The 24,118-nt window shown below is 44.8% G+C and overlaps 2 protein-coding genes across 4 annotated transcripts; both read left to right on the top strand.

The window, feature by feature from the left end:
* Positions 1–2,717: 2,717 nt before the first annotated feature.
* Positions 2,718–4,538, top strand: LOC123396447 (UPF0481 protein At3g47200-like). The gene has a single exon (XM_045091384.1). It carries the CDS (start codon positions 2,718–2,720, stop codon positions 4,293–4,295), a length of 1,578 nt encoding a protein of 525 aa, XP_044947319.1. The 3' UTR covers positions 4,296–4,538.
* Positions 4,539–19,578: 15,040 nt separating this feature from the next.
* Positions 19,579–23,558, top strand: LOC123416576. 3 transcript variants are annotated; one of them, XM_045106814.1, is made up of 4 exons: positions 19,579–20,361; positions 21,591–21,675; positions 21,768–21,840; positions 23,378–23,558. In XM_045106814.1, exon 1 carries the CDS (start codon positions 19,797–19,799, stop codon positions 20,280–20,282), a length of 486 nt encoding a protein of 161 aa, XP_044962749.1. In that variant the 5' UTR covers positions 19,579–19,796; the 3' UTR covers positions 20,283–20,361; positions 21,591–21,675; positions 21,768–21,840; positions 23,378–23,558. The 3 variants fall into 3 exon arrangements, with proteins under 3 accessions (XP_044962749.1, XP_044962754.1, XP_044962743.1); XM_045106819.1 differs by having other exon boundaries at positions 19,585–20,361; positions 21,758–21,840; XM_045106808.1 differs by lacking the exon at positions 21,768–21,840 and having other exon boundaries at positions 19,585–20,361.
* Positions 23,559–24,118: the final 560 nt, after the last annotated feature.

Raw genomic sequence — 24,118 nt, 5'->3', positions numbered from 1 at the left:
GAAAAATTAGAAGCTTTCAAACCTACTCGAGGTATCTGGCAGGGAGACCCCATCTTCCCCTATTTATTCTTGACCGTAGCAGAGGGCCTCTCGTGCCTCCTCAAATCAAGTTCTCAGTTGCCTCTGACAGGTATTCAGGTGGCTCCTACGGCTCCGACCGTTAACCATCTCCTGTTTGCAGATGATAGCCTGCCGCTATTCAAGGCTAGTGGGGAGGGATTAACCTTGGTGTCAAACCTACTCGATACCTATTGCAATGCTTCTGGACAGAGGATAAACAATGAGAAATCTTCGATTTTCTTCAGCACGGGGTGTCCACCACAGATGTGAGAAACTATCAAGAACAACTTGCAGGTACATAATGAGTCTCTTAGCGAACGCTATCTTGGCATGCCCACGGATGTGGCTCACTCAAAGAATGGAACATTCAAATATTTGCATGATCGCGTTTGGGAAAAGATTAATGGGTGGATGGCAAAGTTGCTCTCATCAGCCAGTAAGGAAGTTTTGATTAAGTTTGTCGCTCAAGCAATTCGTGTCTTCTCAATGGCATGTTTCAGACTACCGCGGGGTTTGTGCGAGAGCATCACATCTATCATCCGACAATTTTGGTGGGGGTCTAAGCAGGGGAGGAGGAAGCCCAGCTGGGTAGCATGGGATACCATGACCTTGCCTAAACATTTGGGAGGTATGGGGTTTCGAGATTTGGAGATATTTAACCTGTCACTTCTAGCAAGGCAGACCTCCGCACACTGACGGACTGCTCATCCTTGAGTGCTTGGATTTTGAAGGTTGTTTACTTCCTAGAGTGCTCTTTGCTTCACACAGAGTTGGGAGCTCACCCGTCCGAGATATGGCGAGCGGTTCTCGATGGCCGGGATATCCTGTTACAAGGAATCATATGGTGTATTGGTGATGGATAGACCACGAATATTTCGCATCACAATTGGATCCCCAGGGATAATTTCAAAAGACCCATCGCAACACTTGTTCCGAACCCCCCACAAATAGTTGCACATCTTATAGATGTCTCAACCGCGAGCTGGAATCATGATGTAGTTTGAACTGTATTCACTCCTTTTGATGCAGAGGCTATTCTTCGAATCCCTATATGTATGCGTCGGGTGGCATACTTCTTGGAGTGGCATGAAGAGCTCTGAGGACGCTTCAGTGTTTGCTCGGCCTATCGAATGATTCTAAGGACCCAACACAGCCGGGAAGTGTGGCTGGATGAGGAGGGTGGTACGTCATATGACCGCGATGAAACCAGCAAATGGTCTATGATTTGGCATTTGCAGGTACTCTCTAAACTAAAGGTTTTCTTGTGGCGTCTTGTGAGACTCTCAATGCCGATGGGTTTAGTACTAAAGGACCGGCACATGGCGACGGAGGATTCTTGCTCTCTATGTGGGGCGGTGGATACCTGGAAGCACGCACTGATCACATGCCCTATGGCGGCGAGTGTATGGGCACTGGCACCGGAGGAGCTCGTGCAACACATGGTCGAGAGGGAGGAGGAGAACCCGAAAGAATGGTTGTTCGCAATCTATGATTTACTACCCCAAGACCTCTTCGATCGGCTGGTTGTGACGCTCTGGGCCCTTTGGGGTGTCAGGCGCAAGGTGATACATGAGAATATATTTCAATCTCAGCATTCGGTAAATACTTTCATATCAAGTTATCTGCCTGACCTTCAATTCTCCAACGCCAAGTTTCCAGCGGCGGCTGCGCCTGCTATGGTGAGACCATCAGCTTGGCTGGCCCCTCTCAACGGCAATGCAAAACTGAATGTGGATGCTGCGGTGTCCAGACAGGGCTTTGGTGCAGTAGGGGTCATCTGCCGAGACCACAACGGAATGTTCATGGGGGCCTCCACTCTGGCCTTCCGGAATATTGTGAACCCGCCTACACTTGAAGCCCTCATCATTAGAGAAGTTCTTGCCCTGGCACACGACCTATACCTGAGGCGTATCCAAGTGGCGTGAGATTGCAAGGTGGTGGTACAAGAGTTAACGAAAGATAGCTCAAGTGCTTACGGAGCGCTGATCCATGAGATTGTGAATCACTCTTTTTCTTTTGATTTTTGTAGCTCTAGTCATGAATTTAGGAGCTCAAACTTTGAGGCTCACAACGTAGTGAAGCATGCTTTATCTCTCGGGATAGCTGTTTGATTAGGACATCCCAGAGACCTTCCATCCGTCCGTGTAAACATTGTGACCAATCAATAAAGCTTTGTGATGTTGTTTAAAAAAATCTGTACATACACGCCAAATGCTGCGTAGATGGGTTAATTGGGATGTATGCAACCTAATACGTACTCCTTCCGTCCCAAAATAACTGTCTCAAGCTTAGTACAAATTTGTATTAGAGCTAGTACAAAGTTGAGACACTTATTTTGGGACGGAGGGAGTAATAAATTAGAATAACGAAGCTGAATCTCGTATGGTCTGCATGTACAAGTAAAGCAAAGAATTGGCACTGATGTTCTGTCATCTTTATCGCTGACGGAAGCTACGTATATATCTGTATGTAAGCGTACATCATTGAGGGATCGTGTTCTCCGACTTGTCCTTGCGTGTCCATCTCACCATCGTCCCCAAGCTGGCATTATTCCATTCTGCAACTCTATATGTAGCCGCGCATGCAGTTCATGGCGATCGTGGCATAGCACGTGCACTGTTCCATCGTTGAGGATGCCTAGAGATCGGCCTTTTCGCATGCCGGGCGGCCGTGGCGGTGCCGGCGCCGGCGGGGGAGGGGGCGGGGGCGACATCACGGTGCATGTCGAATATCTGGCGCGCTCCCTCATGCAGAAGCAAGCGGGCGCGGCGGCGGAGGAGCAGCACCGGGCGATGGCGACCAGCCACCGGCTGTCCCGCGTCCCACTCCACCTCCGCAACAACAACGCCAACGACTACACGCCGGGATTCGTCGCCATCGGCCCGCTCCACAGCCGCGAGGACCGGCGCCTCCGCCCCGCCGAGCGGCTCAAGGTGGCATACCTCAACAGCCTCATCTCCCGCGGCCACCCCGACCCGTCGCAGCACCTCGCCGTCATCCAGGCGTACATCCGCGTCGTCGCTGCCCGCGAGCAGGAGGCCCGGGCGATGTACGTCGGGGAAGAGGTCGTCGAGATTGCCGCTGATGAGTTCATCCAGATGATGGTGCTCGACGGCTGCTTCATCATCGAGCACCTCATCAACGTCGCCACGGGCCACGAGGAACCGTCGCTCCACGCCACGCCCTTCGGCCCCGCTCAGCTCTCCGTCGATCTCGTCCTCGCCGAGAACCAGATGCCATTCTTCCTCCTCGTCGACCTCATCACCTGCACCAAGCTGCCGGAGTTCGAGGCCACTGGCTACCCCGCGCCGGTGCTGCTCGTGAAGCTCGTGCTGTACTACCTCGCCGGCGAGAAGGGCCGCGACATGAGCGAGGAGCTGCCGCCGGCCGAGCGGGTCTCTCACGTCCTGCACCTGCTCCACGAGATGATCACCGCGGCGCGGACCCGGTGGGAGCCGCCGCCGCGCGCCATCCAGGACGGCGCGGTGATAGAGACGGCACAGGAGGCGGGACGACTGCTGCGCCGCATCCCGCTGCTGCTGTTCGTGCCGCTGCTGTACCCGATCCTCCCCGAGGACAAGAAGTGGAGCGCGAGCTACGGGAAGGAAGACGTGCCGTCGGCGAGCGACCTGAAGCGGATGGGCGTGCAGTTCAAGAAGGCACGCGCCGGCAGCGCGAGCAAGGCGTTGGCCGGCATCGCGTCGGTGCTGGGGCCGGTGCCGCTCGCCGTGAAGCTGACGCAGCACGAGGACCGGCTCCACCTCCCCCAGCTCCGGATCGAGTTCCGCACGGCGCCGCTGCTGCTGAACCTGATGGCGTTCGAGCAGTCGTCGTCGGCGTCGACGAAGACGCCGACGGACGTGTCGGCGTACGTGTGCTTCATGGCGAAGATGGTGCAATCGGCGGAGGACGCGGGGGTGCTGGCGGCGGCGGAGGTGGTGCAGCAGCACGGCGGCGCGGGCAACGAGACCAAGGAGGCGGTGGCGAGGTTTTTCCGGACGATGGGCGCCGCGAGCGAGGCGGCGGCCGGCGGCGAGCTGCTGGTGACGAGCTACCTGTGCGTGCTGCTGGACAAGCTGCGGGAGCGGAGCCGCCACCCGCTGTACGTCATGTGGGCCGACGTGCAGCGGAACTACTTCACGCTGCCGTGGGCCGTCGTCATCGAGGTCGTCGCACTCGTCACCTTCGTCTCCACCATAGTGCAGACCTACGCCTCCGTCAAGTACCACGGATAGCTGAAATGCACCGCACCGGAGACTGTCAAGTACCACAACTTTCATAATCTTTGGCAGACTGACTGTCTGGGCCTTGGGTTCTCGCACATTGTAGCCCACGGGCCCATGTCACTTGCGAGTGTATATACTTCGAGTCATTTTTCATAGTTTTAAAAAACATCATTTTTTATTTGAAAAAATTTATCTATATAAATATAAGAAACTTGAGCTCGATGAATGAACTTTAAAATTATGTTTTTCTAATATATCAAAATTATAAGATGCAATGTCATGTAAAATATGTACGTCATTTTTGCACATGATACAAGTGGCTGTGCTTTGGCGTGAAATTGTGCAAAAACATGCTCTAATCTCTCCCTAATAATAAAGTAAATAGGGTTTCTGGTCGTCCGTCATGGCAGTTTTGCGAAAAAGTCCCTCCATTTTCAGTCAATCAACCCGCAGTCCTTTCTTAAGTGAAAAAAAATGTTTCGTCCGTGCATCTTCGCGGAAACACCCTCCCTCCCCTCCCCCAACTCCTCCTCCCGGCCGCCCGTCCTCCTCCCTCCCTCCCCTCCCCCTCCCCCTCCTCCTCCTCCCGGTCGCCCGTCCTCCTCCCTCCCTCCCCTCCCCCTCCTCCTCCTCCCGGCCACCCCTCCTCCTCCTCCTCCTCCCTCCCTCCCCTCCCCCTCCCCCTCTTCCTCCTCCCGGCCGCCCTCCTCCTCCTCCCCTCGCTGATGCAAGGTGACCCTGTTTGGAACCACCCAGATCCTGTGATGTGATGTCATCCCCTTCCATGTGCTCTTCAGATGCACACGCAGAGCTGCCTGAAGATGGCGGAGGAGGCGGAGAAGGAGCATAAGAAGATGGTCGACAAGGTCTCACAGCAAGCCGACGAGAAGCCGACGAGATGAAGGTATTTCGATTCGATCCATGCTTGGTCTGGTGTTGGCCTTCGAATTTCGACCCTCAAATTGCGATCCTACTGTCGGTGTGGATTCCTTGCAGGCATCGTACAGGAAGTTGGTGACAGAGGTGCAGTCGTCTTCGTCTCGTGGTACTGCAGCGATCGAGCAGAGCCGTCTATCTATCTGAATTTTACTGCACTTCTATCTTGTCAATTTCACTTCACTTCAATCTTCACATCTATCTATCTGAATTTTACTGCACTTTAGTCTTCAGTTCAAGCCACTATGGCAGTGGTGTATCGTTTAGTACTGACTTGGTTCACAATGGTCAGTGTGCAAGGTGACCTTACCTGAGATGGCAAAGTCCGTGGCCAGAGCCATCGATGGCCTGCGCAGTCGCTACAACATCCCACCTACAACAGCTTAGCATACAGTTTCTGCTACGTCTCTGAATTGGTAATCACCTCTCCTGTTTCGAAATTGGCATCCTGTATGCGTTTGGTCATGTTCAGTAAATTTGCAGATGTTAGTATCTACCAGGGACAGTAATTGTTGGTTACAGGTTACCATAGTGTCGTGCTTCTTGGTGGATTCGTCACACTGATAAAACCGCTTGACTTCTGGATTGTTACCACCATTGTCTTCATCCAAGCAATAAGGTATTTATTCCAAGTAAATCTCTCCCTAATAATAAAGAAAATACGGTTTCTGGTCGTCCGTATCCGTCGTGGCATTTTTACGAAACAACCCTTCTATTTCCTGAAAATCAACCCGCGGTCCTTTTGTAAGTTAAAAAACGTTTCGTTTTTACGTAAACCTCCCTGGCAATCACCACCGAGCATCATGGCTTATCCATTCCCGTCCTCCACCGCCGGGCCGACGGGCAAGGAGGCGATGGAGCTCGGGGAGCCTCTAGAGGGGCCTTCTCGCCGACGAAACAAGGCCGAGGGGGCGGGCGGAGGCCGAAGCGGGGCGGCGCGGGAGGCCAGTTGGCAGGGACGGTGCGGACGGCCAGGCCGAAGTGGGGCGGCGCGGGAGGCCAACGGGCAGTGGCGGCGCAGACGGACGGGACTGCGCGAGTGCGCGGAGGCGGAGAGGGACGGGCGTGGTGACGCGGACGGTCGGGCCGAAGCGGGGCGGCGCTGGAGGCCAGCTGGCAGGGGCGGTGCGGACGACCGGGGCCGGACGGGGCGGAGTGGCGTTGGGGCGGCCGGAGCGGCAGAGTCCACGGCGCACCACGCGCCACTGTCAGATGTTCGCTGCCGGCTGCGTTCCCCGGCCGGCGCTGCGCTCACGGGAGGCAGGCGCGACTGTATGCGGGTCCCAAAATTAGAAACTGCTAACATGTTGCCCAGAAATGTGCTACACATCACCATGGACGACACACTTACTTGTGCATCTCAATGCCGTTTTCCTGGTGGTGATGTCGTATATCGGCGTCGCCCCCTTGGTCGCGTCGAGCTCAGCTGCGAGATTTCCAACCCATGCTTTCTAACCATGTCGAGGTACCTGCAACCATGCACATTCTACGTGTGCTTCATTGTCCACGTTATAAATTCAAAGCTTAGAGAAAAGAATGGTCAGATGGACATACAGTTCCGCGGTAAGGTTGTCGACTCCAAGGTACTCGTCCCACGCGAACACATACTTGTAGGGCGCCAGGATGCTCGGGTGCAGGAACATCTTGGAAAACCACCTTTGTTGTTGTTATTATTTTCAGACAAAACTCTGAAAATTGTGAGTACACATGTCTGCAATTTAGAGTGGAATTCATCAAGTATCTATCTCAACATTTCCTCACAAATTCGCAAGATCATCCGAACAGTAAACGTGTGCAATTCTGTTGCTTCTGTTTTTGTCAATTTTAGTGTTTGGTTTCACGGAGATCGTTTGGGAGGAGTTCATGATCATGTTCATGTCAATTTTTAGCAGTATGGTTTAGAGACCGGTAATTACTTTGTCAAACACACATATTCATGTCTTGATATGCATTTTCATTGTTGGTTATCCATGAGAACGTCTAGTATATAGAGAATTGTTCCATGAAGCACCTAAACAAAAAATATTGTTTTCATTTGTGATAGTTTGCGATATGTAGAGATAGATATATCAAAGTTTGTAATGGCTCATGGCCAAACATATGAAACTGTTTTAATACTTTTTTTCCTTTTCTTAATATCATCGTATATATACAAATTAGAACCTCTCAAAAGATCTGCATATTTCAGGTTTAGGAGGATGTAGAGAGAACGACGTTCATACAATTCAGTGGAGGGTCAATAGGCTTGTTCCTAAATTTTGATGATTATTAGAGAGAAAGAGAGAGGATATGGTGACCAAAATTCTATGTGTTTGCGCCGTGTATGTGTTGGGCAGTGGTAGATTAAATATATTTTGGAATAGGACCTCGCAAGGGATGGAGACTGGCATGAATTTTTTTTCTAAGGAGCGAATAGGCGCAACCCTTTATGATTTTTGAAGTTTGGACAGAGTGATGAAACCTTCGCTGCCTAATCCCTAGATTGACATGAGGGTTCCCATCACCGTGCCTGCCAAGCTTGAGCTCCTCGGGAATGCCACCAAGCTGGTAAGCTTCTCATATTTGCCATCCTTTATTTAGCCTTTGCAAATCTGCATTCAGTTTAGAGCATCAAAAGAACACTAATAATGTATATTTTTGGGCCCAAATAGCATTTACATTAATAGTGATTCTTGTGAGAAGAAAAATATTATAGGTTGATTCTTGTTGTTACAGTACCAACTTATCTCAGAAACAAAGAAGCACCAAGCTGGACTGCTGGCCGAGGAGATGCATATGTGGGCACTTTGTGCTGGCTAATTTCAGAACAAAATTAACTGCTTATATATTTGCAAAAGCAACATAGAGGAAATGTTAGAAAACTTAGCAAGAAAACGGTATGCGAGGATTATAATGTGTTGCACTTTCTGCTGTAAACTGTGTAGTGTGTTTTAAAGTAGCTTTATCCTATTTTCGCTTGAATAGAACGGAGAAATAAATGTCCAAGAAGCCGGATGTATTGCTGCAACTGATAGGTCACCTACTCCTTTGAATACCATTCATATCGTACTTAACTCAATGAGCAAATTGCGGACTACAGTTATCTTCCATGTCTATGTGAAATAATTGTGATAGTTTCATAACATCAAATGGTCTAAGCTGCATCCAATACATGGACAACAGCATGACCGACGTGTTCAAGAAACCGATAATATTACATGTCAGTGTAGATATGGGTTTTCTTCTTTCATCAAATGCAGATATGTTATACTAACAACCCATGTTTGCATGTCCTAATTTATGTATACAAAAGATGTATCTTTTGTTGAGGTATATTATAATATTATATGTATGTACGTGCATGTTGCAAAGAGATGTTATTTCACATGCATGAATTCTAATTTAAATTTAAAGTTAGGCACGCCTAATCTCACACATCACAAAATTTCCTTACTGTTCACTGCATCTTTTATCTCCAATTTGGATAGAGTCTAAGCAATAACTCTTTGATTTGTCTTCAAAAGTTTACTAGAGGTTATAGATGACCTTCTGCTTTTTCTTCAATAATGTTTTAGAGTGAAACAATATGAACTGGTTTTCCCATGAGGGCTATTTTTTTTATTTGATAGATTCTATAGTCATGTACTATCATTTCATGTTTCCACCATTAGACGTGCCTTTCTTGTTGAGCTATAGTTGGATGAACTTTTGTTGGTGTGGGATGTGTCTACTTGGGCATGAATGGACATATTGATCTGACCTCGTTTGAGATGTTCTTTTATACTTGATGTTCTTTTATACTTGACTCAGGAAGGACAATGGGTCGGTCTTCACCATCTCTGCTTAGTGATGACAATCGATAACGTCTCTGTTAAAAATTATTCGTAACTACTACCAGCATTCTATAATTTGTATCGGGCATTTTTTCGCTTTTTAAGAAAGGCTTGTATCAAGCTGTCGTGTCGCGACCTAGGAAGGACAATGGGTCGGTCTTCACCACAGATAAAAACATCCCAACTTTTTGCAAGCTGCCTTATTTCTGTTACTTTTAGAGGAAAGATAGCAATTTCAGTCATTACAGTCATGTTGCACGAACATTGCTTGATCGAGTGCGTCAAGATCATAATTGCTAGACTGAAAGGTCACATTGACCTTATTTTTGACATTTGCAAATATTCTATTAAAATTGCTGCATAATGTTACGTGGAGCAATTTATACTTAATATTTTACCCGGTGCAATGCACGGGCATTTGTACTAGTATTAATAAGGCATATAAATATGCTCATTATATTGCCAGACTATCGCGTACAAATCCTTTTGCCAAGGAAAAATTCCACCTTCCATGTTACATACATGTGTACGTAGTGCCTGTCGTAGATGAACCCCATCTTTGAATCCCTGAAATCGATACCCTATACGGTCAATCTTAACCCTGAATCCGTTCGGTACACATGGAAAAAGATGATCCTGGCAAGAATCAAATTTAAGTTTTTTCACACCAGGTACAAATGGTCCGCATGCCATGGACGGTCCGCCAAGGGCATGAGGAAAAATGGCCAGCCGCGGCAGATGGTCGCACCCACGCTGTTGGCACTGAACCCAGTCCTGCCGTCGCTCAAGAGGCAGAGCACAAAGTTGACCACCTTCTGCATGGTGGCTAGCTGGGACGGGAACGAGGTGCTAGTCACTAGAACGTGCGAGCCCGGCCACGCTGGCGGCATTTCGAACCCAACGAGGAGCAGAAGGAAATGACAAGCGGTTTTCAATAAGGTATTCTCTGCAAGCACTGAAACTATCGTTGACAGATAGTTTTGTGATAAGGTAATTCGTAACGGGTAGCAAGTAACAAATGTAACAATGGTGCAGCAAGGTGGCCCAATCCTTTTTGTAGCAAAGGACAAGCCTGGAAAAACTCATATTTATATATAAAGAAAAGCGCTCCCGAGGACACATGAGACTTTATGTCAAGCTAGTTTTCATCATGCTCATATGATTCGCGTTCGTCACTTTGATATTTTGATATGTGGGTGGACCGGTGCTTGGGTGCTGCCCTTATTTGGACAAACATCTCACTTATGATTAACCTCTCTCGTAAGCATCCGCAACTACGAAAGAAGAATTAAGATAAATCTAACCATAGCATTAAACATATGGATCAAAATCAGCCCCTTACGAAGCAACGCATAAACTAGGGTTTAAGCTTCTGTCACTCTAGCAAACTATCATCTACTTATTACTTCCCTATGCCTTCCTCTAGGCCCAAATAATGGTGAAGTGTCATGTAGTCGACGTTCACATGACACCACTAGAGGAGAGAAAACATATATCTTATCAAAATATCGAACCAATACCAAATTCACATGATTAGTTAAAACAAGACTTATCCCATGTCCTCAAGAACAAACGTGACTACTCACAAAGCATATTCATGTTCATAATCAGAGGAGTATTAATAATCATTAAGGATATGAATATATGATCTTCCACCAAATAAACCAACTAGCATCAACTACAAGGAGTAATCAAGCCTACTAGCAACCCACACGTACCAGTGTGAGGTTTTGAGACAAAGACCGGATACAAGAGATGAAGTAGGGTTTGGAGAGGAGATGGTGCTGATGAAGATGTTGATCGAGATTGACCCCCTCTCGATGAGAGGATCGTTGGTGATGATGATGGCTTCGGTTTCCTCCTCCATGAGGGAAGTTTCCCCGGCGGAATAGCTCCGCCGGAGCTCTAGATTGGTTTTGTCGAAGTTCCGCATCGAGACGGCGGCGCCTCGTCCCGGGAGGTATGATATAATTTTTTTCAGGTCAAAACCCTTCATATATTAGAAAATGGGATCTGGAGGCCTACCAGGGGGCCACAACCCTGCAGGGCGTGGCAAGGGGGGGGTAGGCTGCACCCCTAGCTTGTGACCTCCTCGTGGGTCCCCTCCGGTAATTTTTTCGCCCATTATTTTTTATACATTCCAAAACAATTCTTCCTAAATTTTCAAGAATTTTGGAGCTGTGTAGAATAGGTATCTAAGATTTGCTCCTTTTCCAGTCCAGAATTCCAGCTGCCGGCATTCTACCTCTTCATGTAAATCTTGTAAAATAAGAGAGAAAAGGCATAAGTATTTTACAATAATGTGTATTAATAGCCCATAATTCATTAAATATTGATATAAAAGCATGATGCAAAATGGACGTATCAACTCCCCCAAGTTTAGACCTTGCTTCTCCTCAAGCGAAAGCCGAGATTAATAAATATGCCCTCATGTTTAGAGAAAGAGGTATCGATAAAATAAAATATGGACATGAAGGCATCATGACTATCTTTAGAACAGCAACACATATTGACATAGAATATCTTATACTAGAGTAACAATTCATTCACAAGGCAAAGTATGAATCAAGAACTCTATTGAGAACTAACAAACTATGATTTCAGTCATTGAGGCAATTCCTATTTATCGCAACATAGGAAAGAGTCAATATAAGAGCTTGTAAAGCAAATGCACATACTCAATCATCTTATGGTCTTTCGTAATTGCTAACACTCACGCGGTACCTATGAGATCAAAGCTTCAATCGGACACAGAGAAAGATAGGGGCTTATAGTTTTTCCTCCCAACTATTTACCTCAAGGGTAATGTCAACAATAATAACTCATGATCACCCACATCCGAGTGGATATATCTGTCTAGATCATTCCCCAACACATAACACTTGCCAAAATATGAAGGAAAAATAAAGGAAATGGTGAAGATCACCACGACTCTTACATAAAGGTAAGTGCTAGAAAAGTAAAGGTAACAGATAGGCCCTTCTAGAGGAAAGTAGAGGTTGTCATGCACTTTTATAGTTGGATGTGCAATCCCTTAATGCAAAAGAACATCACTTTGTATTGCCCTTTGTGATAAAGAACTTTATTATCCAGTGTGTTGCTTTTATTTCTTCTATATCACAAGTTCGTATAAAGTTTATATTCATCGCACTAATAAACCACACATATTTAAAGAGCAATTTATTATTGCTTGCACCGATGACAACTTACTTGAAGGATCTTACTCCATCCATAGGTAGATATGTTGGACTCTCAAGGTGAAACTGGGTTAAAGGTTTTTGGATGCACAACTAGTATCTCTACTTGGTGCAGGAGTTTATAGCTAATATGAGGTGGAAGCAAGCGACACATGTTGAAGGATCTATAACCATATAACTTTTATTCGGAAATAAGCAAGCATAACTCATTATGTTGTCTTCCTTGTCCAACATCAACTTCTTAACATATAATATTTTAATGAGTGCTCACAATCATAAAAGATGTCTAAGATAATATATTTATATGTGAAAATCTCTTTCTTTATTACTTCCTTTTAATTGCAACAATGACCAATAGCTTTGTTTGTCAACTCACAACAAATATCAAACGACATACTTTTTATATGTGAAGTCATCACTCCCCATAAGATCATTATGTATGCTTTTTTGCTTTTATTCTATATTTCTTTCTATTTCTTTTTCTCAACATCATAGCAAGCAAGCAAAGCCCTTGTCTCAAAACTACTCTTTATTATATAACTCTCCGAACTTCTTACATAGGGGGAACAAAAAGAAAAACTCAAAACTAGATCACACTAAAACTTTATTCTACTAGATCAAGATATAATTGAAAGGATCGAACGAAGAAAAACAAAAAAGTAAAAAAGGTGTGAAGGTGATACGATACTGGGGCACCTCCCCCAAGCTTGGCACAAGCCAAAGGAAGTGCACATACCCATGTGCTCAGTTGTCTTTCTTCAGAGGTGGTGGTGTTGGAGTTGTTGGTGAGGTTGAAAGCTTATCAACTTTCCACTTAAGCATGAAATTATGTTCCCTCAGATCGCCTACTTCCTGCTCGAGCCTCAATATCTTTTTACATAATTCACCCTTGCTCTCCTGCAGAAAAAGAGAAGGGATAAATAGCACCTTGGGTTTTCTCCTTGTATTTGGGAGGCTCGACTTCTTGAACTCAACATGCATATCTTCGGGTCGAGGCAAGGGAATCTCCTCTTCGTCCGAGTTTTCTTCCGCATACTTGAAAATCTCCCGATCCTCCTCCGAGCACAATCCATAGGGATCTACGTCCCCGTAGAGCTTGGGATTGGCAAAATAATGTGATACATAGCTCTCCCCATCGGAATCTTGGGACGACATCTTACTCTACATTTGCTGCAGAAACAACTCAAAACCAAAAGAGGAGATATTGTTGTGATACGATGGTCAAAACCTTCGGGACATTATATAATCAAATTTTGCCGACCCAAAGGAGTATTCCAGAAGAAAACGGAGTCCGGAGCGCGCACGGGGTAGCCACAAGCCTGCAGGGTGCGGCCAGGGGGGTAGGTCGCGCCCCCTGGCTTGTCGCCTCCTCGTGCATGCTTTGGACTGCTTTAAATTTTCCTAATTTTTTTAAATATCCCAAAACTGGTAAAAATTGCCATTGAAAACATTTTGGAGTCGGTTTGCTTACCATAGCACATAGATTCCTTTTCGAGGTCCGAGACGTTCTGATAGGTCTCCCTAATGTACTCTTCCGGAGTTATGGTATTGATAATATTAGTTTCAACATTTATGAGAGTACTTGAGATATAATGTTTGATTCTTCGCCCATTTACCACCTTCAGATTTGTGCCTTCGACATTGTTGATCTTGATGGCACCGAAACGATATACGTCCTCAATAATGTTAGGTCCTTCCCATTTGGAGAGAAGTTTTCCTGAAAAAATTCTTAAACGAGAGTTGTATAGCAAGACATGATCACCTACATTGAATTCACGCTTTTGTATAATTCTATCATGCCATCTCTTAACCTTTTCTTTAAACAACTTGGCATTCTTATAGGCTTGGGTTCTCCATTCATCAAGTCAGCTAATGTCAAGTAACCTCTTTTCACAAGCAACTTTGAAATCATAGTTAAGCTCTTTAATACCCAATAAGCTTTATGTTCTAGCTCTAGAGGTAAGTGACATGCTTTACCATAGACCATTTTATATAGAGACATATCCATACGGGTTTTGTAAGCGGTTCTATAAGCCCATAATGCATCGTCAAGTTTCTTAGACCAATTCTTTCTAGATGTATTAACGGTATTTTGCAAGATCAACTTAATTTCTCTATTGCTTAATTCTACTTGCCCACTAGACTACGGATGATAAGGAGATGCAATTCTATGATTAACATCATACCTAGCAAGCAATTTACGAAAAGCACCATGAATAAAGTGTGAACCACCATCAGTCATTAAATATCTAGGGACTCGAAATCTAGGGAAAATAAGTTCTTTCAGCATTTTAATAGAAGTGTTATGATCAACACTACTTGTTGGAATAGCTTCTCCCCACTTAGTAAAATAATCAACAACAACTAGAATATGAGTATACCCGTTAGATTTTGGAAAAGGTCCCATATAATCAAATCCCCAAACATCAAATGGTTCAATAACTAGAGAGTAATTCGTAGGCATTTCCTGACGTCTACTAATATTACCAATTCTTTGACATTCAGCACAAGACAAGACAAACTTACGATCATCCTTGAAGAGAGTAGGCCAATAAAAACAAGATTTTAATACCTTGTGTGCAGTTCTATCTCCAGCATGATGTCCTCCGTACGCCTCGGAGTGACACTGGTATAGGATTTGTCCCTGTTCATGCTCAGGTACACAACATCTAATAATACCATCTATTCCTTCTTTAGAAAGGTGTGGATCGTCCCAAAAGTAATGTCTTAAATCATAGAAGAACTTTTTTATTTTGTTGGTATGTGAAACTAGGCGGTATAAATTTAGCAACGATGTAATTAGCATAATCAGCATACCAAGGAGCATTTCCTGAAGCATTTATGGCAACTAATTGTTCATCCGGAAAGCTATCATCAATAGGTAGTGGGTCATCAAGAACATCCTCTAATCTAGACAAGTTATGTGCTACGGGGTTATCAGCGCCCTTTCTATCAATAATATACAAATCAAATTCTTGTAGCAGAAGAACCCATCTAATAAGTCTAGGTTTAGCATCTTTATTTTCCATAAGGTACTTAATAGAAACATGATCAGTGTGAACCATTACTTTGGAATCAACAATATAAGGTCTAAACTTATCGCAAGCAAACACAACTTCTAAATATTCCTTTTTAGTGGTAGCGTAGTTTCTTTGAGCACTGTCTAGAGGTTTACTAGCGCAATGGATGACATTTAATTTCTTATCAACTCTTTTTCCTAGAACAACACCAACAACATAATCACTAGCATCATACATAATTTCAAAGGGTAGGTTCCAATCAGGTGGTTGAACAACATGTGCCGTTATCAAGGCTTCCTTAAGAATTTCAAATGCTTCTACACAATCATCATCAAAAACGAAGGGAGAATCCTTTTGCAAAAGATTAGCGAGAGGCTTAGAAATCCTAGAGAAGTCTTTAATAAATCTCCTATAAAAACCAGCATGACCAAAGAAACATCTTATACCTTTAATATCTGTTGGAGACGACATTTGTTCAATAGCATCAACTTTAGCTTTATCAACTTCAATACTACTTTTAGAGATTTTGTGTCCCAAGACGATGCCTTCATTAACCATAAAGTGACACTTCTCCCAATTCAAGACAAGATTAGTTTCTTCACGTCTCTGCAAAACTCAATCAAGGTTGCTCAAGCAGTCATCAAAAGAAGTTCCGTAAACGGAAAAATCATCCATGAAAACCTCAACAATCTTTTCCCAAAATTCAAAGAATATAGCCATCATAGATCTTTGATAGGTAGAAGGTGCATTGCATATACCAGAAGGCATACGTCTATAAGCAAAGGTACCGAAAGGGCAAGTAAAAGTGGTTTTCTCTTGATCCTCTTTTGAAGTATTTGAGAGAAGCCAGAGTAACCATCTAGAAAGCAAAATGTGTATGTTTGGATAGTCTTTATGACATTTGATCAATAAAAGGTAGAGGGTAATGATCTTTCCTAGTAGCTTTATTTAATTTCCTGAAATCAATTACCATTCCATATCATGTAACAATTCTTTGCGGGATCAATTCATCTTTGTCATTAGGAACAACGATAATACCTGCCTTCTTAGGGACACAATGAACGGGTACAACCCATCTACTATCAGCAATAGGATAAATTATACGTGCCTCCAGAAGCTTTAGTATTTCATTTCTTACCAGTTCCTTCATTTTAGGATTTAATCGTCGTTGGTGATCAACAACTGGTTTAGCATGAGGCTCCGGATTGATTTTGTGGTGACATAGAGTGGGGCTAATGCCCTTAAGATCATCAAGAGTATATCCAATAGCGGCATGGTGCTTCCTCATAGTTTTCAATAATCTCTTTTCTTCATGCTCTGAAAGGTTAGAACTAATAATAACAGGATATATATCTTTTTCATCAAGGTAAGCATACTTCAGAGTATTAGGTAATTGTTTAAGCTCAAACACGGGATCACCCTTAGGTGGAGGAGGATCCCCAAGTATTTCAACAAGAAGGTTGTGTTTCAGAATAGGCTGTTGACCAAAGAAAATCTTATCTATTTCATTCCTTTCATTCATATGCATATCATTTTCATGGTCTGGCAAATATTGTTCTAAGGGATCAGTAGGAGGCACAACGATAGAAGCGAGACCAATAATTTCATCTTTACTAGGCAACTCTTTGTCATGGGGTTGTCTACGAAATTTAGAGAAATTGAACTCATGAGATGCATCCCCAAAACTTATAGTAACCATTTCTTTTTCACAATCAATCTTACCATTAAAAGTATTCAAGAAGGGTTTACCGAATATAATGGGACAAAAATCATCTTGTGGGCAACCAGGAACAAGAAAATCAGTGGGATACTTTATTTTCCACACAAGACTTCAACATCTCTAACAATCCCAATCGGTGAAATAGTATCTCTATTAGCAAGCTTCATGGTGACATCAATTTCCTCTAATTCGGCTGGTGCAATATCATTCATAATTTCTTGGTATAAGGTAAAGGGAATTGCACTCACACTAGCACCCACATCACATAAGCCATGATAACAATGATCTCCTATTTTAACAGAAACAAGAGGCATGCCAACAATAGGTCTATGTTTATCCTTAGTATCAGGTCTAGCAATTCTAGCGGCTTCATCACAGAAGTGAATGACATGCCCATCAATATTATCAACCAAGATATCTTTAAACATAGCAATGTTAGGTTCAACTTTAATTTTTCAGAAGGTATAGGTGTTCTAGTACAACTCTTACGAACCACAGTTGAAGCTTTAGCATGTTCCTTTATCCTAACAGGAAAGGGTGATTTCTCAATATAAACAATAGGAATAACAGGATCAACATTATAAATAGTAGTTTCTTCTTCAATTTTAATAGGTTCTACCACTTTAACTTCAATGGGAGGATGATATTTCAACCACTTCTACCTTGGGATTCACAAAATGAATCTACTAACTCAGAGTCAAGTCCATATTTAGTGCTAAAATCACGAAAAGCGTCGGTGTCTATAAACGTCGCATGGGAAACAAAAATTTTCCTACGCGCACGAAGACCTATCATGGTGATGTCCAAATACGAGAGGGGATTTGGATCTATGTACCCTTGTAGATCGCACAGCAGGAAGCGTTAAGAAACGTGGTTGATGTAGTGGAACATCCTCACGTCTCTCGATCCGCCCCGCGAACCGTCCCACGAATCGTCTCGCGATCCGTCCTATGATCCGCTCCGATCTAGTGCCGAACGGACGGCACCTCCGCGTTCAGCACACGTACAGCTCGACGATGATCTCGGCCTTCTTGATCCAGCAAGAGAGATGGAGAGGTAGATTAGTTCTCCAGCAGCGTGACAGCGCTCCGGAGGTTGGTGGTGATCTATCTCAGCAGGGCTCCGCCCGAGCTCCGCAGAAATACGATCTAGAGGAAAAACCGTGGAGGTATGTGGTCGGGCTGCTGTGGCAAAGTTGTCTCAAATCAGCCCTAATACCTCAGTATATATAGGAGGGAGGGGGAGGGACCTGCCTTGAGGCTCAAGAGAGCCCCAAGGGGTCGGCCGAAGCAAGGGGAGGAGTCCTCCTCCTCCAATCCCAGTCAAACTAGGATTGGAAGGTGGAGTCCTTCTCCACCTTCCCACTTTCCTATTTTTTTTTATTTTTTCCTTTGATTCCTACGCATAGGGCCTCTTGGGCTGTCCCACCAGCCCACTAAGGGCTGGTGCGGCACCCCTAAGGCCTATGGGCTTCCCCCGGGTGGGCTGCCCCCCCGGTGAACATCCGGAACCCATTCGTCACTCCCGGTACATTCCCGGTAATGTCTGAAAACTTTCCGGCAATCAAATGAGGTCATCCTATATATCAATCTTCGTCTCCGGACCATTCCGGAAACCCTCGTGACGTCCATGATCTCATCCGGGACTCCGAACAACATTCGGTAACCAACCATATAACTCAAATACGCATAAAACATCGTCGAACTTTAAGTGTGCAGACCCTGCGGGTTTGAGAACTATGTAGACATGACCCGAGAGACTCCTCGGTCAATATCCAATAGCGGGACCTGGATGCCCATATTGGATCGTGCATATTATCTGAAGATCTTATCGGTTGAACCTCAGTGCCAAGGATTCATATAAACCCGTATGTCATTCCCTTTGTCCTTCGGTATGTTACTTACCCGAGATTCGATCGTCAGTATCCGCATACCTATTTCAATCTTGTTTACCGGCAAGTCTCTTTACTCGTTCCGTAATACAAGATCCCGTGACTTACACTAAGTCACATTGCTTGCAAGGCTTGTGTGTGATGTTGTATTACCGAGTGGGCCCCGAGATACCCCTCCGTCACACGGAGTGACAAATCCCAGTCTTGATCCATACTAACTCAACGGACACCTTCGGAGATACCTGTAGAGCATCTTTATAGTCACCAGTTACATTGTGACGTTTGATACACACAAAGCATTCCTCTAGTGCCAGTGAGTTATATGATCTCATGGTAATAGGAATAAATACTTGACACGCAGAAAACAGTAGCAACAAACACTACAAGAAATATGCTCATACATGACGTTTTTTATGATGCCGTTGATGAATTCGTCATAAATCTATGACGATTTCATCCAAAATCATCATAAACCGTTTGTGGCGATCAAATCAACATATAAATTACGACAATGTGAGTCAAAATCGTCGTAACCACATAAGATGAGATCGTCATAACTTCTACGACGATTATAAAAATATGATAACATGTTCTAACCAATCAGAACTCTTCCCACGGATCAATGACATGGCACCCATCCATCCATCCATTTATCTTACCATCTCACATCCATCCATCCATGTATTTATAGAAAAAAAAGAAAAAAAGAAAACCCCACCCACAGCCAAACCCTAGCTCAGACCCCTCCCTCCTCCCCATCTCCTCGCCGCCGCCACCTCCACCCCGTCCCCGCCCCTCCCGATCCAGTCCTCCCTCCTCCCCATCTCCGACGAAGCCGCCCAGGCCAAGGTTCCCAACACCACCGCCGCTGCCCCCACCTGGTGCTCCGCCGGCAGCCGCTCCCTGAACCTGAGGAGCTACACGCCCTCCGTCGATGGTGTCGATGTCGCCCTCGGCGGCGGACGGAGGGGGCGATGGGGACGAGGAGTTGACGGCGAAGTCATCTCTAGCAGCTCTACCTCGAGGGCAACGCGCTCGCCGGTGGCCTCGAGTTCCTGGAGGCACTGGTGATCCGCGACATGGGGCGGATCGGGGTTGCCGTCCCGAGCACCCTCTCGCGGCTCACGCGCCTCAAGCAGGCTACCTCGAGGGCAACGCGCTCGCCGGCGGCGTACCCGGGAAGGTGTTGTCTAGGATGAGCTCCCTCTGCTACCCCTCGCTCGCCGGCAACCGGCTGGAGGGCACGCTGCCGCCGGAGCTCGGGGACGTTCGCGGTCTAGTCCGAGGAGCTCCTCGTCGCTTCCGTGGCTTAGTGACACGGACATTCTCTCTTTTGCTTCGTTGTTCATTTGTGATGTTGTGCACTGCAGTAGATAGGAATCCAGGGGAGAAGTGTAGGAACTGGGCATCGAGGACGTGACGCCGGAGCGGCTGTCCGGGCTCATCAGCGGCTACGCCGGCCTCGTCGACAAGGTCCCCTCCATGAAGGCATTCCACTGGTACGGCACCTGCCCTCACCGCCACCAACCCCCTCTGTCGGTTCTTGCACCTCCTGCCTGTGCCGTCCCTCTGGTTTGCTACTGCTGTGGCTGCCGGGGTTGCGCCCGGTCGGTGCTCGACGAATTGCCTGCCTTGGATGTCATTCTTCCCTGTGCGGCTGCTAGTTTGGAAGGCCATGTGATCGCTTTAAAATGACGGATTCAAGTAGTAAACCAGCTATTTCTCTTGGATCCAGGCAGGGGAACCAGTCTAGTGATTCAAATAAGCACAGTCAAACTAACAACTAAAGCTGATTCAGCTAATAGAAAACTTACTCGGGGAAAAATCACAGCACCCTTCTTCGGATTGCAGGTTGTTTGATGCGTGCGTCCGACCTGTTCAGGTCGATCCTAGCTGAGTTGCTTTGCTAGAACTACTGTCTATAAAGATTAGTGGTTGAGCTGAGACGCATTGCCCGTGGACGTGGAGTGAGCTTTCTGTAAGATGCGATTGTTGATGCAGCTAGTACAGTAGAATTTAGAAGCTGGACGTAGTTCTTATTTCTTGCTGTATTTTGGAATGAAGGCACCTGCTGATACATTCTATTGATGGAAAATTCAGAATACAGCAGTGCAGAGATATGGCCGTCCTTCAACGAACCTCCCTAGAATTTCAGGACGCGGATTTTTTTAGCTATGTTGTGGGTCATAAAACGTGCTTGTTCTGCATCCACAAATGGTCCGACACACGTACGTACCACCCCCAATCAGAAGAAATTGCCGAAAGTCTGGTTACACAATGCTAGCCCAAAGAAGTTATTGTAACAGTATCATGCATGATCCCTGGACTATATTGAGAGTTTGGTACCAAGGGAAATGACTGCAGGGCTTGAGGTTCCCAGACAGCATGCGTATTACTGCGGTGAAACGAAAAATGTTTTGAGATATGTGTATACAAAGCAATATCAGCATGTGGTGCTAGGATGGCATCAAAGATGTTTGCTGGATTTATTATATTGCCATGTATTAGAGCTGTTTTTCAACTGCAATTTCTTCCTTCCTAAGACTATACATTCACTTCACACGACCATGTATATTTTATTAGTCAGTGTATATGGTGCAAGATTGTTACCATTGGATATCACTTCATACGCGATGAAGATCTTTAGTATTATTAATTCTGCTAATTTGATTATATCTCAAACGTTACTGAATATGTTTTAATATGTTCTTTTACTACTTGTTTACAGGTGGTATTGTAGAAAGGAGACTAATGTTGATTCCTGCTATTAGTCTCACCATTGGCTCCCTTCAGTACAGTCTGGATGCCCAGAGGTTTGCTCTTCTTGTTCATTTTGTAGTACTACTTTACTCTTCTCACTAGCAAAATAAACCCACCCCTGATAACGCTGACCAGTTGAAAACAGAACACTGACTAGCTGAAGAGGATAACTGTGATTGGAACTGCACAGATTTGGCACAGCAGATTGATAGAATTTGGTAATGACCCAGCTTATATTTTAGCGTAAAGTAACAAAATTGCCAAACATAAACTAAACTAGGGCTCTTCTTGTTCATTTTGTAGTACTACTCTTCTCACTGACAAAATAAACCCACCCCTGATAACACTGACCAGTTGAAAACAAAACACAGAACACTGACTAATTGTGATGCGAAGTTCAGGTAATTGAAACAACAGCTTATATTTTTCATAATGTAAATAAAATTGATGAAAATAAACTAAATTAGGGCTCTAATTTAGTTTTTGGCTTTCTAATTATAATTGCTGAACATAAACCAGGACCCCATTCACTCATAGGATAACAGTGATCACACTGACTAGTTGATGGCAAAAGAATAAGAGTGAAAAATCGATCGTCCTGAGCCTCCCAGCGGGGCACGAGACCTCTGGGTGGGTCCTGCCTTAATCTCTCTGTGCTGTGCTGCGGTTCGTAGCACGATTTTTTGGTTTTGGTTTGATGGTCCAACCCTCTCAACCACCGTTGTTGTTGCTGTCGGGAAAAAAACAGACTGCGACCGGTGCCGTCAGGATAAGCTTCAGGCTAGGTTATAAGACGTGAATTTTCGTCGTCGTCGTCTTGGGGTGGTGTCGCTGTCCACGGCACGTCCGTATGTGCGGCATTTTTGGGTCGACGGGGTTGGAATATGATGACTGATGCCATTAGACGGAATTCCTGCTCCGCTATCAGTTACTTTCTGAGCTGGACACTTCACTCTGTGTTGTATTGTAGGCAGTTCAATACTTGGGTGTACTGTACGTGCAAATGAATGCACAGCACACAACACAGTGGTTGGTAGAAGTAGAAATGGTCTAGCTTGGTGTTCACTGGCCGTATGCACGCTGTCCGTCGCCCCCGATCCCACCTGCAAATGGATCTGCGCGCACCTGCCCGGCCGGGCACGACGATCCCGTGCCCTTCTTCAGTGCCCTGCTACAGCACTCCCACCATTACTATAGTCGAAGATGCATGGTGTACTTATATTTCTCTTATATTGTTTCCATATTATGCACTTATGCTTAGTGAAAACTGACAACAGTCAATAACCAGTGAGAGTACCTTACTACTCCCTCCATCACAGTTTATAAAGCATGTACGTATATCTAGGTTGTCAATTTGACCAACTTAATGAGAGGCATATATTATAAAAAATATATCATTAAAAACTTTAGATATTCTATTTTCTAATAATATAATTTTTATGTTAAACAATATATTTTATATAAGTTAAATTGACGACCTAGATATACGTGCACGCCTTATAAACTGTGACGGAGGGAGTATATCATGTCCAATAATAATTACTATAGTATTTGATGCTGCCTTCTTTTTTGACATGATTCTCTCATCTGAGTCAGTGATAGTTGGTTTAATTGGCTAGACTCAAACTTCTCTCATCTGAGTTCAGAAACATTTGTCGCTTCAAGGTTTCCGCTATGGATTGCTTGTTTTTGTGCCTTGTTTCTATTCTTGATCTGTATCTGTAGCTCTTAAAAATATGGTTGTTTCTTCTACAGGACCTCCAGGCCTAAGAAAGTTGAAGTGTGAAGCCTTGAAGCCAATTGTGTGAAGCTCTACTTATCCAAGAATGCATATTATATATTGTAATAATAGACATATCTGCTTTGTAATAGATTGGAAAAATTGTAGTATACCTTCGTGTTAATTTGATGAATTTCACATGTTCTTTCTGCTCTATTTGAAATATTCATATCGTATGCGATTTGAAAATGTCTTGACATATGGGAAAAATTATGAGAAGAACATGACAAGTGGGACCTACACACAAAACTGAAATTCAAAAGGCCAAACCTGAAACTGAACCAAATGTATTTGGGCACTAAAAGGTCAGGGCCTAAATTATAATGATACAAAAAAATTTGAAAAAAATACTAAAGTGGCTGTAAATAGGCTAAGGCTCCAAAAGAAGCCCAATAAGAAAAGCATAAAAAAATAAAATCATCCCATGTGATCAATTGAAATGGGTTGGGCTGATTTCAACCATGATGTTTTAATTTCGTCATAATTTTGCCACGTAGGACTGCCACGTAGGACTGGGTTTGATTTTCAGCGGTGATTTAGGATCGTCGTAAAGGTTACGATGATCCAGGAATCGTCGTAAAAGTTACGATGATTTCGATCAAAACATCGCTGCTGTTCATTTCTGACGCTCCGTTTTCGACGCTTGGTTTTTCGTCGTGAGATCGTCGTAAATTAAAAACCGTGACGATGTAGCGACGAAAAAATAGCATCGTGTA

The sequence above is a fragment of the Hordeum vulgare genome, chromosome 1H (genome assembly GCF_904849725.1).
Source record: "Hordeum vulgare subsp. vulgare chromosome 1H, MorexV3_pseudomolecules_assembly, whole genome shotgun sequence".
Taxonomy (NCBI): Eukaryota; Viridiplantae; Streptophyta; class Magnoliopsida; order Poales; family Poaceae; genus Hordeum; species Hordeum vulgare.
Note: the sequence above shows the minus strand (reverse complement) of the source record. Positions and strands in the feature narration are given on the sequence as shown.

Bases quoted from the DNA above. Each gene is read 5' to 3' on its own strand.
- LOC123396447 (XM_045091384.1), top strand. From the start codon at position 2,718: ATGCCGGGCGGCCGTGGCGGTGCCGGCGCCGGCGGGGGAGGGGGCGGG.
- LOC123416576 (XM_045106814.1), top strand. From the start codon at position 19,797: ATGGTGTCGATGTCGCCCTCGGCGGCGGACGGAGGGGGCGATGGGGAC.